Raw genomic sequence first — 18,650 nt, forward strand, 5'->3', positions numbered from 1 at the left:
CAGTGTATAATTAGTCTGTTTGATAGTATCACACAGTTTCTTTAGGCTCTGTTTTCTTTTCTTCAATCTTTTTTCTTTCTTGTTCTCAGACGTGATAGTTTTCCCTCCTGTCATTTTTCACTTTTTCCCTTTAAGAAGCCAGCCGTTAAAGAAAAGAGGACCCTTCTACATGGTTAGTGGGAATGTAAATTGGTGTAGCCACTATGAAAAACAGTATGGAGGTTCCTCAAGAAACTAAAGACAGAACTATCATATGATCCAACAACTCCACTCTTGGATCTGTATGAGGAAAAAGTGAAAACACTAATTTGAAAAGATACATGCATCCCAATGTTCATAGCAGCACCATTTACGACAGTCATGATAACATGGAAGCAACCCAAGTGTTCATCAAGGAACAACTGGGTTAAGAAGATATGAGATACACACATGTGGCACATGCACTGGAATATGAACTCAACCATAAAAAAGAATGAAATACCTCCATTTGCAGCACTGTAGACACACCTAGAGAATATAATGCTTCGTGAAATAAGTCACACAGAGAAAGACAAATACTATATGATATCACTTATATGTGGAATCTAAAAATACAAACCAAGGTATAGGCAAACAAACTTGTGGTTACAAAAGGGAAGAGGGAAGGAGGAAGGAACAAATTAGGGGTATAAAATTAACAAACTACTATACATAAGATAGATAAGCAATAAGGATTTATTGTACAGCACAGGGAATTATACGTAATTTCTTATAATAACCCATAATGCAATATAATATGCAAGAAACTGAATCACTATACTGTATGTACACTGGGAAACTAATAAAATATTGAAATTGATTATACTTCAATGAAAAAATTAAAAATAAAATTTAAAAGTATATTCTGCATATAAATCCTCAATGATATGTGTGATCAGAGCCAAATAAGTTCTTTTTTTTTTTTTAATAAATTTATTTATTTTAGTTGGGGGCTAATTACTTTAAAATATTGTAGTAGTTTTTGCCATACATTGACATGAATCAGCCATGGGTTTACATGTGTTCCCCTTCCTGGAATTTTAATAAGTTCTTAAAATTAAAATAAGCAAGATAATAAAACTAAATATTTTTTAATTTTATAAAACTAAAACAAACTTTCTAAAAAAAAGACAAAACTGTAATAGCAAATCTACATGCCCAAGAATACTAACATTTACTCATATCTACCACTGTTTCTCCTAATAGTTCTTAAAACTTTAAAAATCAAACTATGTATATCAAGTATTTTGAGGAAAAAAATCTGTCTGCTTTTCTCCCAAAATTTATTTCTAATTATTGTTACATAAGTTAAGGAGTTCAAAAGTAAAATACTTTTAAAACATAAGTATCAACATGAACACAGAAAAATAATTCTCAACTTTTTCTCAAGATAGTTATCTTTATTGCTCTACAGGACAAGGCTAGCAAAACAGAAAACTCCAAGTATATAGTCCACTGTTTTAAATAACTTTACCAATGCTTCTTTAAGAGCAATGGCCAGAAAGCTAACTGTACACAGCTAAATTAAGTTACATTTGAAACTTTTACTGTGAGGAAATTCACCAAAAAAGAACCCTGCCACACACACAGGATAGTGGGTAGTATGCCCAACTCTTCATAAATTTCTTTCTTAAAAGAATATAAATAGCAAAAAGTTGCACTTGAGGTGCGACTGTATGATACCACAGGCTTTTTGACAGGGTGTTCGTATTTGCTCTGTGTTTGTCCTCAGACAGGGAGCCGCCCTTAAAGCCCACAAACTTTTCCTGCTCTTTCTCTCCAACCACAGTAACCTTTTGTATCCTTCCTTCACTAGCAGCATTCTGCCAAAGACTACAGGAAGTATATTAATACACAGAACTCGCCTTTAGCAACTTCAGTTTGAGTATTCCAAATAATTTTACCAATACCTCAGTGGTTAGCTAACTGTAGTCAAAAGCCAGACTAAATTTTACCCTAATACTTAATGCTGTTTAATGACTCACATTGCTTCTGTGTTTTTTGAGATTCACTTGCTCTATTTGTATAAATAGATATGCAATACATCTATTATTTCTGGAGAATTACAAAATGAATTTCACAAACAGTGCTTAAAAATAAAACATTAACACTCTTATAGGAAATTGAAAGTATCAAGAAACCTGAAAAAATTCAGGGCTCAAATTCCTTCAAGTGTAAATAAGGATATACAGTATTATTTTCTTTCTTTCTTCTAACATTCCCCTAAAAATGTATTACAAGTTTAGTCTGCATGTACTTGAGGTACTATTTTTCAAGTTGCTGTCATCTGATCAATCCCACTTAAATTCTTTTCCTTCATATTTTTTCTATTGGGACAGCTCATCTGGATGATCTATAAATCTCACAAAAAATACTCAAAGTTTTTGGTGCATTAATTCTTTGTGTAGACAATGACAACATATACCACAAGTAATAACTTCTATAAAGTTCATTCTTTTCAACTGACTATAATGTCACAACAGTTGTTTTGAAGAGAATTTTTTTTTATGTTTAAATTTTATTATTTTTCTTTTTGGCTATACTGCACAGCCTATGGGATTTTTGTTCTCCAAACAGCAATCAAACCCTTGACAGAATGCAGAGTCCTAACCACTGGACCACCAGGGAACTCCCTGAAGAGAAAGAATTTAATACATTTAATTGTAAGTTAATATACAACCATAGAAGTTCTGTAAGTGCTAGGACTTTTTTTTTCTTCTTTTTTGGGCACTCTTATATTCACAGAAGCTGGAAGAGTGCTCAAAATATTTTCTCAACACATGAAAAGTGGTATATCTTAAACTAATTTTAAAATAATACTTTTATAAGAAAATTAGAGTAATTCCTTATAGAGCATAGATTCCCCATTCATCTACAGTTCAACTAAGGAAATTATCAATATTCATAAGACTAAGCTCCTGACAGAGATGAACCAAAATATTAAAATACCTAAAAGAATATTAAATACACTGCTATAAATGGATAACCAACAAAGACCTATTGTATAGCACATGGAAAAAAAGAATAGTAAATATAAAAAAGAAACGAAAACACAACTACCATATTTTAAAAGACTGCTTTAAAATTGGTAAAATTGATAAAGAAAACTAAAAATTCAAAGAAGTTGTTCACATAAATTATGATTCCATTTCTTTTAAATATATTTAAATAGTCTTGACTGTTTAGATGATGTACCAACAACAAATAATAGCCAAAACTATGGAATGTCCCAGAAAGGAAGTGTCATTATCAAATATTATCCATCAGATAGTTGGCAGCATAAATGTTCCACATACTTTCAATTTAACAACTAGCAGACTCTCTAAAGGAAATTTCCACAGCAAAGATACATGTTCTGATTTTCAGTGGATTTTTAAATGTGTATAAATGAAAGCTAAGAATACACCAGCTTTGACATTTTTAAAAATTTAATAATTTAAACTGAAATGTGTAAGTTAAAATCAAAACATTCTCAGATGTTTAATTTTTCTTTAATTATGCCTTGCAAATATTTTTAACATAACAAATCTTCATTTTTTTAGAGCGAATAAACAAAACAAAAAACAGAAAAGACATGAGATAATCTTGAAAACTGGTAAATGATAAAATGCTCTACTATCGTTGTTAAAGATTCAATCAGGCTAGAAAATTGGCAATATCAGTGATGTACTCTAGTTTATCTGTCACCACAACAAACCATAAAACCTCATTAGGCTCAACATCACCTGTGCAGTATTTTTGTTAAAAATTTAACCTAAATCTAATCATGAAGAAAAATACCTGGATTATTCCAGAAAGCTTTTTATGAGACAAGTGTCCAGATAAGTAAAACAGGTGAGAGAAATCAAATGGAGCAAACTTTCAGTCACAAAATAAATGAGTCATAGGGATGAAATGTACAGTTGTGAATATATATACTTGTAAAATCTATTTACTATTATTTATACTTGTAAATACTTCACAAATATTGTGAATATTACTTTCTCCCAGAATGTTCATAAACTTCTTTGTAGTAAGAAGCAACTCAGCTCCTCATTTGAAGATTCAAATGGAGTAAAAGGAGGAAAAAAGTGAGAGAGCCAAAGAAAAGGACAATGCAGGGATACCAATGCTTCTCTCCAACAACCACATCTGCCGTTAAGTCAAAGAAGTATGAGACGATGGGGACCTTCACTTGCAAGCTTACCTGTGCATATTCTCTTTCAATAGCAGCCTTCTTCTGACTGAATGTCCTAAAAACACAAATAAAAATTCATTACCGAAAATATAACAATAGTTTTATGCAAAGCTATTAACATACCCTCAAACACTGTTTCATAAGCTGTGTTGAGGGAAGGCACAATATGTCATTGATCTACTTGTCTAAGAATACCGTTGACACCATACACTGGAGTTAAGACAATCCTAGGACATTCAAATCCTAGCTCCACCACTTATTAGCTGTATGACCTTGGTCAAGTCACTGGACTTCTCTGTGCCTCAGGCTCCTATTTGGTAAAATGGGTATAGTAATAGTATCTACCTCATAGGGATAATGTAAAATTTAGTAAATGACAATATATATAAAGTGCTCAAAATAGTGTCTAGCACAGAGTAAAAGACAGATGTGGGTATACGTGTGTGTGTGCATGTTAGCTACTGTCATCAGTATGGCTTGTGCATAGTAGGTATAAAAATGTTTACTGAATATAATAACATAGAGGGAACCACAGAAAACAAGGTGAAAATCAAATTTTTATCAGCTTCTCAACATGAAATAGTCAAATCATTTCCTTCATTCTAGTCTTTTATAAGAGTCAACAAAGTACAAGGGCACTACATGTTATACTATGATGAGAGCCCTTTTCACACATGTATTATATTTCACAGATTTTACAGTAAACAATTTTCACAAGTTCCTCTGTCCATGGGATTCTCCAGGCATAAATACTGGAGTGGGTTGCCATGCCCTTCTCCAAGGGATCTTCCCAATCCAGGAATCGAACCCACATCTCTTGCATCTCCTGCATTGGCAGGTGAATTCTTTACCACTAGCACCAACAGGGAAGCCCCATTTTATGATATTTTTTATTCATTTTTTAAGTAATTAGCAGTATTTTCTTCTATATTAACAGTACATGAAATAACAGTGTACCTTACAAACCACCGCTAGTGGTAAAGAATCTGCCTGCAATGCAGGAGACCCAGGTTCGATCCCTGGGTCAGGAAGATCCCCTGGAGAAGGGAATGGCTACCCATTCCAGTGTTCTTGCTTGGGGAATTCCATGGACAGAGAGGATCCTGGTGGGCTGCTACAGTCCATGGGGTCGCAAAGAGTCAGACTCGACTGAGCAACTTTTCACTTTCACGTTTTACAAACCACAGGCAAGGTAGAGTCAATGAAACATGGTAACATTAACAATTTACCTTGAATATACTGAATTTAACTGGAGGAGGGCATGGCAGCCCACTCCAGTATTCTTCCCTGGAGAATGCCATAGACAGAAGATCCTGGTGGGTTATAGTGCATAGGGTCACAAAGAGTTGGACACGACTGAAGCAACTTAGCACACATGCATGCATATTGAATTTAAAGGCTTTTCTGTGAGGTGTCAGGTATCTGTGTTCTTAAAAACACTTCAATAAGGCAGAGATATCAGAGTAAAAAGTGAAAAATATAAAGAAAAGAGCTGGAATAGAAAAAAGGCAATAAAACAAAACTCATTTTAATAATTATTTAAATTTACAAACATAACTATTCATCTCTTATATAAAAAATAAAAGTATTTAAGATTTTGCTACATTTGTTTTGGATGAATAACTATTATTTAAATTTAAAAAGGAAGGAAATTCTGACATACGCAGCAACACGAATGAACTGTGCAATCTCTGAGATCATTATGCTGAGTGAAATAAATCAGTCACAAGAAGACAAATACTATATGTTATCATTTATATAAGATTTGACTTAGAGCAGTCAAAATCACATGGACACAAAGTAGAATGGTAATTTCCAGGGACTAAGAAGAGAGGATAAAGTAGTTATTATTTAATAAGCACAGAGTTTCAGTTTTGCAAGATGCAAAGAGTTCTGAAGATGGATGGTCGTGGCAGTGGAACAAAATGAATGTACTTAACAGCACTAAACTATACACTTAAAAACGGTTAAGACAGCAAATTTTATATGGATTTTACCATAGGGGAAACAGTAGCTGACTTTATTTTTGGGGGCTCAAAAATCACTGCAGATTATGACTGCAGCCATGAAATTAAAAGATGTTTACTCCTTGGAAAGAAAGTTATGAGCAACCTAGACAGCATATTAAAAAGCAGAGACATTACTTTGTCAACAAAGGTCTGTCTAGTCAAGGCTATGGTTTTTCCAGTAGTCATGTACGGATGTGAGAGTTGGACTATAAAGAAAGCTGAGCGCCGAAGACTTGATGCTTTTGAACTGTGGTGTTGGAGAAGACTCTTGCGAGTCCCTTGGACTGCAAAGACTTTAGGATGGATCCAACCAGTCCATCCTAAAGGAGATCAGTCCTGGGTGTTCACTGGAAGGACTGATGTTGAAGCTGAAGCTCCAATACTTTGGCCACCTGATGCGAAGAGATGACTCATTTGAAAAGACCCGCTGGGAAAGATTGAGGGCAAGAGGAGAAGGGGATGACAGAGGATGAGATGGTTGGATGGCATCACTGACTCAATGGACATGGGTTTGGGTAGACTCCGGCATTGGTGATGGATAGGGAAGCCTGGCATGCTGCAGTTCATGGGGTCGCAAAGAGTCGGACATGACTGAGCGACTGAACTGAACTAAACTGATAGCAAAAGAATAGAGCAAAAAATCTTCTGATAATCTTCATATAAGATGTAAAGGGATTTGTTAAAAGTCAACATCAGTTTCTCATAAAATCTCTTTTAAAATATTAATGGCTGCTGTTAATGAACAAAAACAAATGCCAGCAAGGACCTAGAGGACTGAAAACTCTCATACACTGCTTACAGCAATGTAACATGGTACACCTGTTTTAGAAAATAGTCTGTGAAGTGAGGAGGTCTTAGGAGGCCTCCAGATTAGCAATTGGTATCAGGAGTGAGAATTGTGTGGGGACTCCCTAACTCTGTAATTCATCACCAGGATAAGCAGAACACCTAAGAACATTCAATTTATTAATGGTAGTAGTAGAGATGGGACATCAAAACAATAATGATGAATATTAAAAATAAACACACCCACCAGAATGGCTAAAATTAAAAAGACTGATAAGTATCAGTAAGGATAAAACGCAATGAAACTGTACATGTTGTTTGTGGGAATAGAAAATGGTACAACCATTTTGGGGGGAAAGAAAAAAAACATATTCTTATGTAACTAAACATCCATCTTGACATATTTCTAATGCTAGAAATTTACCAAGAGAAATGATAACAAATGTCCACAAAAACACTTGACAAAAATATTTATAGCACTTTTATTCATAAATAACAAAAAACAGGAAATTATACCAGTGGGATAATAGGCCAACAAACAGTGATACATTCTTACAGTGGAATAAAACTGAGCAAGAAAAACAAATGAACTATAAGATGATCACCACATTTCTACTAGTCTGAGTTACTTGACCTCTTATTTTACAAATGACAAAGTTGAAAAATAACATCAGAATATAAAAAATCATTCATTAGCACAAATAGCAAATCGGGGTAAGGGAACTACTACTTATTTATCAGGACACTGGTGACTCTTTCATAAAGAAAATTTTACAATTTTGTCCTGGAATATAACAGCTGTTTTTAGAGATATTATTACCAAAAATATGGCAATAGCATTAAATGATGACATGAGAATACAAAAAAAAAAGTTTATTTTGAACAAGGCAAGTAGAATGAACAACTGAAGCTATAAAAATCTGAGAAAAAATTATTTTGCTCCTAATAAAAAATATTAATTCACCAACAACATTCATTGAGCATCTTCTAAATTTCAAGTATTCTACTAAATATGAACTGGGTATGTAAAAATGAATGAGACATGGACTCTGCTCTCAGGGTATTTATTAGCATAAGATAAACAAATGATGTCAAGATCCACAAATACTACAGGCATAGAGTGAAAAGTAGAAAGTGTTTTTATTTCTTATTAATTAGGTAACCTTGGGCAAGTTAATTTTCCTAACCATGTTTCAGTTTCCTATCATGAAATAGGAATAAAAAGAACATCTACCTCACATGGGATTATTATGAGGATTAAATGAGTACATATTGGTAAAGCACTTAGACTTGGTACACAGCAAACACTAGAAAAGTATTTACTAAAATATCACGCCCACAGTTTATAATTATGAAATTTAATCCAGTTAAAATATTAAATATGCAAAGCACTACCAAAAAATATATTTAAAGTACTTCTGGTCTTAAATAACAAAGTCAGAATCTCCCTTCTCCTCTCAGAAATTACCCAAAAGCAACAAATAGAATAAAAACAAAATGCAAACATGATCTCCAATAAAACTAGGAAACATGAAATGTAAGTGGAAGAGAGGCCTGAGGAGAGGCAATTAAATTGGAGAAAGAGGGTAAAATATAAGGCATGAGGTTCCAAAACTCAAAAAGATGCGGGGAGTACATTTCTTCAACTGCACTTTACTGAGGTATAAAATTTAAACCACATTCCCAACAAGAACAAGGGACATAGGCTGGTGGAGGAAGCTTTGCTGTTTAGTTTGAAGAAATAGAGGAGAAAGTATTAAGTTAGAAATCACACAAACAATTTACACTGGCAGAAATTAGACTGCTGGTGTAGTAGAAAAAAAAATAGTGAGATAGCCTGTACTATGTATGGTCCTGCAGTAGCCAATCTTCTCTGGCTGAGGAGAAATAAAACAATTCATACACTCAATCCTGGTACAACGAAAACTACTGTAAGTGTGAAAGACTGTAACTACCCTAAAAAGTTGGTATTCTAAAAAGTTTGGCATCCTAAAAAGTTGTACAGGAAAAACCCTCTTCATTCAAAAATAACCCCAAAGGGAGCAAGAATAGATCTATGCAAATACAAAATTCTAAGAAGAAAAAAAGGCACAGGAAAAACAGAGTAGCTGAGAAACATTCATGAGAAAAATGCTGCCATAGAGCAGATGAATTTTTAAAACTTATAAATCAAACAAAAACTCCAGTGAGGCAAATACTGCTTCCAGATATGCTTACAGAATGTTAAAATCACAAGAGAATAGCAGTGGTGAAAGTGGGCAGCCTGTCTTGTCCCTTTAGGAGGAAAGCTTTTCAGCCTTTCACCATTGAGTATAATGGTACTTGTGGGTTTTTCATATGTGCCCTTTATCGTATTAAGGAAGTTTCCTTTAATTCCTAGTTTACTGAGTGTTTTTGTCACAAAAGGGTATTGAATTTTGTCAAATGCTTTTTCTGCCTCTACTGAAATGATCATGCGTTTTTTTCCCCCTTCATTCTATTAATATGGTATATTTCATTCCTCGATTTTTTTATGTTGAACTTTTGCATTCCTGGAATCAATTTTTCTTTGTCATAGTGTATAATCCTTCTAATGTGTTGTTGGACTCAGTTTGCTAGTATTTGTTAAGGATTTTTACATCAATGTTCATATGGGATACTGATCTGTAGTTTCTTGTGGTATCTTTGTCTGACTTTGGTTATCAAGGTAATATGGACATCATAGAAAGAGTTAGGCGTGTTCCCTCATCTTCTGTTTTTTTGGAGATTCTGAAAAGGACTGATGTTCTTTAACCAGTTCTTCTTTAACCATAAGGTAAAATTCAACCATGAATTTTAGTCCTCTCACTTACATCAGTACATGACTACTGGAAAAACCATAGTCTTGACTGTAAGGACTTTTGTTGGCAAAGTGATGTCTCTGTTTTTAATATGCTATCCAGGCTTGCCACAGCTTTTCTTCCAAGGAGCATCTTTTAATTTCATGGCTGCAGTCACCATCTACAGTGATTTTGGAGCCCAAGAAAAGAAAATCTGCCATTGCTTCCACTTTTCCTCCTTCTAATTTGTATATCCATTCATTGCCCTGTTGAGTCTTTTCATGTAAAACTTACATAAACTAAAACGCACAAATTATATATACATATATATATGTATATATATACATAAAATGTGTGAGTTTTGACAAATACATATACCTCTGTAATCCAAATGCCCATCAAGGTACATACAGAGTGATAGCTATATTTTCATACTCCTTTCTTTCACACTCCTTCCTACTCAATTCCCCTGCTTAACCTGCAGAGGAAACCACTCAATAGTTTCTTTTCTATCACAAATTGGTTTCGTCTGTCTAGCCTTAATATAAACGGAATCGTACAGCATGTACTCTCTGGTTTCTTTCACTCACCAGTGTTTCCTTTATTCACACTGCTGTATATATCCATAATTCACTCCTTTTTACTACTGAGTAGTATATATGGAGTTTTCTTTCACAGGTGGGAGAGAGGGTTTCTCTTTATTATTAATTCTATTTTTACTGCATTTGGGATCAGAGAATATGATGATAAATATAATGATGACATTAAACATTTCCTGAGCCTCAACCACGTGCAAGGCTCTGCTCTGAACAGTAATCCTCACAACTCTGAGCGGCACACTATTATCACCTCCATTTTATATATGAGAACACTAAAGCACAGATGTTAGGTAACTCATCCAGGTCACACAGCTAGGACAGAACCAGAATTTGGTCCCTGAGCCCTCTCTTAACCACGTACTACATAAAATGCATGTATAATTTCCATGGAATTTGTTGATACTTCTTTTATGAACTAATAATGATGTAATCAATTTCTGTGTTTGAAATGAATATATTCTCCATATTAGACTATATGTAGCTAAGCTTACTAATTATGGAATTTAAATATTCTACATACTTCTTAAAGTTTGTTTGATGTAAAAATCTCCCACTGTGACTACAGATTTGTCAGTTTCTCCTTACAACTTTGCAATTTCTGCTTTCTTCTGTAATTAAGTGAATAAATCTTCATGCTTATTAGTTTTTTCAGGTGAATCCACTTAACTTTCAGTATTTTTATTCCTACAAATTTCAGAATTTTCCACAGTTTATTGTGATCCACACAGTCAAAGGCTTTGGCATAGTCAATAAAGCAGAAATAGATGTTTTTCTGGAACTCTCTTGTTTTTTCGATGATCCAGCGGATATTGGCAATTTGATCTCTGGTTCCTCTGCCTTTTCTAAAACCAGTTTGAACATCTGGAAGTTCACGGTTCACGTATCGTTGAAGCCTGGCTTGGAGAATTTTGAGCTTTACTAGCATGTGAGATGAGTGCAATTGTGCGGTAGTTTGAGCATTCTTTGGCATTGCCTTTCTTTGGGATTGGAACAAAAACTGACCTTTTCCAGTCCTGTGGCCACTGCTGAGTTTTCCAGATTTGCTGGCATATCGAGTGCAGCACTTTGACAGCATCACCTTTGAGGATTTGAAATAGCTCAACTGGAATTCCATCCCCTCCACTAGCTTTATTTGTAGTGATGCTTCCTAAGGCCCACTTGACTTCACATTCTAGGATGTCGGGCTCTAGGTGAGTGATCACACCATCGTGATTATCTGGGTCGTGAAGATCTTTTTTGTACAGTTCTTCTGTGTATGCTTGCCACCTCTTCTTAATGTCTTCTGCTTCTGTTAGGTCCATACAATTTCTGTCCTTTATCGAGCCTATCTTTGCATAAAATGTTCCTTTGGTATCTCTAATTTTCTTGAAGAGATCTCTAGTCTTTCTCAATCTGTTGTTTTCCTCTATTTCTTTGCACTGATCGCTGAGGAAGGCTTTCTTATCTCTCCTTGCTATTCTTTGGAACTCTGCATTCAGATGGGAATATCTTTCCTTTTCTCCTTTGCTTTTCGCTTCTCTTCTCTTCCCAGCTATCTGTAAGGCCTCCTCAGACAGCCATTTTGCTTTTTTGCATTTCTTTTCCATGGGGATTTTCTTGATCCCTGTCTCCTGTACAATGTCACAAACCTCTGTCCATAGTTCATCAGGCACTCTATCAGGTCTAGTCCCTTAAATCTATTTGTCACTCACTTCCACTGTATATCACAATAAACTGTGGAAAATTCTGAAAGAGATGGGAATACCAGACCATCTGACCTGTCTCCTGAGAAACCTGTATGCAGGTCAGGAAGCAACAGTTAGAACTGGACATGGAACAACAGACTGGTTCCAAATAGGAGAAGGAGTACGTCAAGGCTGTATATTGTCACCCTGCTTATTTAACTTCTATGAAGAGTACATCATGAGAAACGCTGAGCTAGAAGAAACACAAGATGGAATCAAGATTGCCAGGAGAAATATCAATAACCTCAGATATGCAGATGACACCACCCTTATGGCAGAAAGTGAAGAAGAACTAAAGAGCCTCTTGATGAAAGTGAAAGAGGAGAGTGAAAAAGTTGGCTTAAAGCTCAACATTCAGAAAACTAAGATCATGGCATCTGGTCCCATCATTTCATGGGAAATAGGTGGGGAAACAGTGGAAACAGTGTAAGACTTTATTTTTTTGGGCTCCAGAATCACTGCTAATGGTGACTGCAGCCATGAAATTAAAAGACGCTTACTCCTTGGAAGGAAGGTTATGGCCAACCTAGATAGCATATTTAAAAACAGAGACATTACTTTGCCAACAAAAGTCCGTCTACTCAAGGCTATGGTTTTTCCAGTGGTCATGTATGGATGTGAGAGTTGGACGGTGAAGAAAGCTGAGCGCCGCAGAATTGATGCTTTTGAACTGTGGTGTTGGAGAAGACTCTTGAGAGTCCCTTGGACTGCAAGGAGATCCAATCAATCCATCCTAAAGGAGATCAGTCCTGGGTGTTCATTGGAAGGAGTGATGTTGAAGCTGAAACTCCAATACTTTGGCCACCTCATGCAAAGGGTTGACTCATTGGAAAAGACCCTAATGCTGGGTAGGATTGGGGGCGGGAGGAGAAGGGGACGACAGAGGATGAGATGGTTGGATGGCATCACCGACTCGATGGACATGGGTTTGGGTAGACTTTGGGAGTTGGTGATGAACAGAGAGGCCTGGCGTGCTGCAATTCATGGGGTCACAAAGAGTCGGACACAACTGAGCAACTGAACTGAACTGATTCCTATTAATGATTAGACTTCAACTCTATTTTATCTAATAATTGAATATCATGTTTCTTTAAAGTATTTTCTATAATATTTTTATAGTTTTATATTCAATTTTTGGTATCATTAGGTTTTTTACATATGTCCCATGAGTATGTACCAATGGTGATTTTTAATTTTTAGATGAAACAAAGACAAAGTTAAACAAACAACAAATTGGAGGAAAGCATTTGCATTAATCAAGCAACCTAAAATATTAAAAACTCCTACAAAACTCCTAACATTCAAACAGAACATTAGATTAAGGACATGGTATGGTTTGAACGTTTATATTCTACCAAAATTCCTATGCTGGAATCTTAGTACCAATACTAATGTGATGGTATTAGTCAGTGGGACTTAGGAAGGTGCTTAAGTTATGAGGGTGAAATCCTCATGAAAAGAGTCAGTGGCCATATAAAACAGGCTCCAAAGAGATCCCCAGCTCTTCAGCCTTGCGAGGATACAGCAAGAAGATGCCAGCTATAAACCAGGAAAAGGGCCCTCACCAGAGAACACAACCGTGTTGGTTCCTTGATCTTGACCTTACCAGTATCCAAAACTGCAAGCAATAAATTTTTGTTGTTTATAGCTACCCAATCTGTGGTATTTGTCAGAGCAGCCCCAATGGAGGAAGACAGGACAGATGATTAACAAAAAACATAAAATAATGTAAAATAGTCCAATATGAAGAAAAAAATCTGATCTTTCTAATAACCAAAGAAATCCAGATTCAAACAATAAGACTATTCTGCCTATAAGATGACCAATATTAGAACATCAGAATAATGATAATATAAAGCTATTCCCACATCTGGAAATATCTATCGACAGTGGGGGTGGGGAGTAAGGCAAGGTAATATGGCAACAAGTATAAATGATCACTTAAATAGTATACAATGTTTGATCCATCGATTCTACTTCTACAAATTTATCCTAAAAAGACAGTTACATAAATGTACAAGGATATGAATAAGGATGTCAATGACCATGCTGCTAAGTCACCTCAGTCGTGTCCGACTCTGTGCGACCCCATAGATGGCAGCCCAGCAGGCTCCACCATCCCTGGAATTCTCCAGGCAAGAACACTGGAGTGGGTTGCCATTTCCTTCTCCAATGCATGAAAGTGAAAAGTGAAAGTGAAGTCACTCAGCCGTGTCCGACTCTTAGCGACCCCATGGACTGCAGCCTACCAGGCTCCTCCATTCGTGGGATTTTCCAGGCAAGAGTACTGGAGTGGGGTGCCATTGCCATGCTACACTGCAAATTAGGTACTATATTGTAGTACACAGTCTTTATGTAAACAAAGGAAAAGAAAACTTGAATTTAACAACAATTTTAAAAGCCACATTTTAAAAATTATTAAATATTGATTTGGCCAACGATGCCTCACTCAGTAACAAATACTTCTTTGGCATTTACCACCAGTCTTGCTCTCAAAAAGCCCACAGGATGGAGGGGAAAACATACCAAAAAACAAAAAATAGAAAGAAGATTAACATACCACATGACAAGTACTCTAACAGTGACAAGGGGGATATATGGATACATAAGAGCTGGTTCACTTCATGGTACAGCAGAAACTAACATAAGATTGTGAAGCAACTATAGCCAAATTTAGAAAAATAATGTATTGACAGAATTTGTTGAGATAAAAGTAAAGATATTACATGTGAGCCTTGCTCTCAAGAAGAGGGACAAGATTCCTCCCCATCAGTTACAGCTTTTCGGGAAACTGAAATATTTACAGGAGTGATGTAGGCAGAGTCCTCATACCATGCAGTGGTCCATAGTGAAACTCACTCATTAAGACTTGCTCTCAACCTGGGGTGGGGGGTGGGGGAGGTTGTGTGTAAGAATTGGCCATTCAGTGATCTGAATATCCACAGTGGTCTCAGACTAACAAAGGAGAAACTGAGCCACATAAGAGGGCTGAGATGACTCTAGTGTGACTCCTAGAGGTGTTAAGCTCACAAGTAGCACATTGATTTCTGTTTGAAACATTATTAGTTTTAAATCTATGTTTTCCAGATATAAGGAAACCCTTCCCCTCAAGCTAATTATGACTTACAGAAATTTGGCAAATTATACCTTTGTAAGCAGAATTGAAACATTTATCTTTTTTCTCTACCTGATCCTTCCAGAGGCTGAAAACTCTCAAGTTACCAGCAGTTTTACCAGACAAATTAGGAAGGCCATCTCCTAACAGGAGCTCCAGGTATTTGGGGGACTTCAAAAAGGAAGGAATTCACCTATATCTGAAGGTGAAATCTGTGACAGGCCTTTGGCATGGCTTTCCTGGATCTAAGAGGCCAGAAAAGCTGGCCTCTTTTACTTTTAGAAAGTTTAATCTGAAATTCCTTATAAAAAGTTCCAGCAAAGCCAATTTTTAAAAAGCCCATGTGATCAATTATATAAATCATCAGGCCAAGTTTACTGAAACCAGATTTATTTTGCAAACAAATTAAGTCTTAATTTGGCTATATTCAGTAGAAATGAGGGTAATTTTAGAGAGAAAAGTGTTATGTTTCAGTGGATATTAAATTCTAGTTTTGTTAATTGAGGTCTGTATTTACTGCCGAAGAAGACTTACTTCTCAGACAGTTCCTTGCTGTTATGTTTTATTATTGTAAAAAATAAATTCCATTAAGAAATAATTCAGTTAAAAGTTTAATTGAATTATTAAAAGAACACTCTAAGTTTGTTTCTAAAGCTTATCTAAATAATCTTTGGATGAAAATCAGATGCCCATGACCTGAAACCAGGGTATTGTGTATACTAGAAGAGACATAATTTAAAGGGCAATCTCTCACCTAGATGGAGGACACATCAAATACTCTTAACTACCTCCTGCACAGCAAAACTGAAGGGAATAGACTCTTGAATTAATATTTACACTTAGAACAAGCCCCTGCATAGACTGACCTATAGAGAGGGTGGCTGACCTTAAAACAATGCCCAAGCAGAGGAGACACAACCAAGCCAGGATGAGAAGATGACAACATCTGAAGTAGACGGCACTGGAGATGGAAATGGCAACCCACTCCAGTGTTCTTGCCTGGAGAATCCCAGGGACGGCAGAGCCTGGTGGGCTGCCGTCTATGGGGTCGCACAGAGTCGGACACAACTGAAGCGACTTAGCAGCAGCAGAAGTAGATGGGTGACCCAAGATACAAGACCAGGCCTGTATACCAACTACTCTGATAACTGCTCACATCTTTGCTTACTAACTAAATGCATTTCACAACCTTATGCACAGTTAAAGTTAATCTAATTGTTAGCTTTATGATCAATTACCTGTATCCAGTACTTCTGGGTTACCCTGGTGGATTTCTCCACTCCAAGGCTCTAACTGAATGGCCCTTAGGAAATTTACTCTAGAAAAAAAGATATACTTCTGTTCAGGCAACTAGTCGATGTTATTAGGTGGGATACCCTCACCTGGCCAGTTAATAATACCTGTTATGTATGACCCTGGCCATAAACACAAGTTTGTTTTCAGGGTCATTCAAACTCAATCAGAACAACAAGCAAAACTTCAGCCAAAGAATATAACCTCCCTCAATTGTGGAATGGATTTATGTGGTTAACACCAGGCTGCAGTCATTTAGATTTAAGGCTCCCCTTATGTTGGGAACCAAGAGACCATATTAATACTACTAGGAAATTGGGCTGGGTGCCTATGAATAATACCAAAATATAATCTCCCCAAAGATAAGGATTGGTACAGAATAGACTAAGTAAAATGATCTGAGTATACATTAGGCAACACCTAGCAGAAGTTCTTGGCTTAAATTCTTACTTATGACCTTACTAACACTACTAGCTTGTATTTTGCCTATTTGACAAAATTATTCTTTCTTGCATTACCAAATGTGGGCATGAGCCTCTGATAAAATGACTACTAGGTGACTTGAAGCAGCTGACCAGATAGTTCTATATAAGGTCAATGACTGTAACAGTTTAGATATGGGAAGAAGCAACAGAGGGAATCATTTCCTGGACCATACCAGGTGGTGTGACAGGTGGTCCAGAGATTTCGGCTACTATTAACAGGGCCTAGTCCAGTAAGCAGCAGTCCAGTAAGAGCACATTGTGTGGCTATCAACAAAATCCCTGCCTGACCTAGGAATGAGCATTCCTAGCACCATGGGACAAAACAGAAATGGTCATGAAATGCCTCCCAAACAACAGTAGAATTTATGACAATGAGGGGACTGAGCTAACCAAAAATTGTCCCTTACCATCTGCCTCTATAAGGATAAGGTCACTGCCAATGCAACTGCTAAACTTGAAACACCCTGAAAGGAGTGTGAACTCCTGAAAGGAGTTCAGGGTGGAGATAAGGAATCAGGCACTCTGTTCTCCAGAAAAAACTGGAAGAACAGGACTTCTGAAGTCCTGTTAGATATCTTCAGGAGAAGATTTTATGAGCCCAATTTCTTGCACCTTCTCCTGTCTAGAAAAGCACTAAAATCATTAACAGAGACATCTGCTTCTTGTGACTAGTAGCAACATTCTTGTGACTAGCAGTAACCTTCTACCAAAATGTGTGCTTGATTGCACATATCCCCCTTCACCAAAATCACATATAGCTGACCTTTCCTCTTACCTCCTCAGAGCAGTTCCTTGGGGCTATCTGACAGGCTATCTCCAGAACTATAATCCTCATTTTGCCCCAAATAAAACTTAACTCACAATTCTGATGTTATGAATTTTTTTTTAGTCAACAGAGATAAAACCAGAGAAACTGCACTTCTAACAAGTTCCTAGTCAGTACAGATACTACTAGTCTAGGAAACACACTTTGAGCATCAGAGAATTATAATTATAAAACTACTCATCCTTCCTTGTTTCACCAAAAACAAAATAATTAAATCATTACATAGTTTTAAAAATCATGTACACATGAAAGAAAGGAGAAAAACACTTAATAACAAACGAGACCAGCACGTTCTTACTAATCTAACAAGGTTTTGTTAAAAGTAAAATAAACTTAAAAAGTCACACATTATTTCGCTGACATTTTCTTTCTTTTTTTGCCTGCACCGTGTGGCGTGTGGGATCTCAGTTCCCTGACCAGGGACTGAACCTGCATCCTTTGCAGTAAAAGCATAGAGTCTTAACCACTAGACTGCTAGGGAAGTCTTTTGTTGACATTTTCAACCTATAAATAATCTACTCAGTTATTCAAGACTGATTGTCCAATTGATAATTCTAAACATCTTAGAAATCCACCTCTCCTGTAGCATCTCTTAGCCAAGGGAATATTTCCTGGAATGCCTAAGGTCAGGAAGAAGATCTGAAATGTGTATTAAGCAACTCCTATAACACCAGTTCTCATCTTTATTTACAAATATGAATCATCTGTGATGCCTTTAAATACATATATGCCCAGATCTCCCCCAAGTCAACCAACTGTGATTCTTAAGAGTGTGTGTGTTAGCTGCTCAGTCGTGTCTGACTCTCTGCAATCCCATGGA

The 18,650-nt window shown here is 36.2% G+C and overlaps 1 protein-coding gene across 7 annotated transcripts in view; it reads right to left on the bottom strand.

Annotated features, from left to right (window-relative positions):
* Window positions 1–18,650, bottom strand: part of FCHSD2 (FCH and double SH3 domains 2) — a 288,868-nt gene that overhangs the window by 196,246 nt on the left and 73,972 nt on the right. For all 7 annotated transcript variants that reach the window (XM_081539493.1, XM_081539492.1, XM_081539495.1 and 4 more), the window contains one exon: window positions 4,205–4,250. In XM_081539493.1, coding sequence (XP_081395619.1) covers window positions 4,205–4,250 — 46 coding nt within the window. The remainder of the gene's footprint in view (window positions 1–4,204; window positions 4,251–18,650) is intronic.

This window comes from Giraffa tippelskirchi, chromosome 11, assembly GCF_054371585.1.
Source record: "Giraffa tippelskirchi isolate mGirTip1 chromosome 11, T2T-mGirTip1v1.2.pri, whole genome shotgun sequence".
Lineage (NCBI taxonomy): Eukaryota > Metazoa > Chordata > Mammalia > Artiodactyla > Giraffidae > Giraffa > Giraffa tippelskirchi.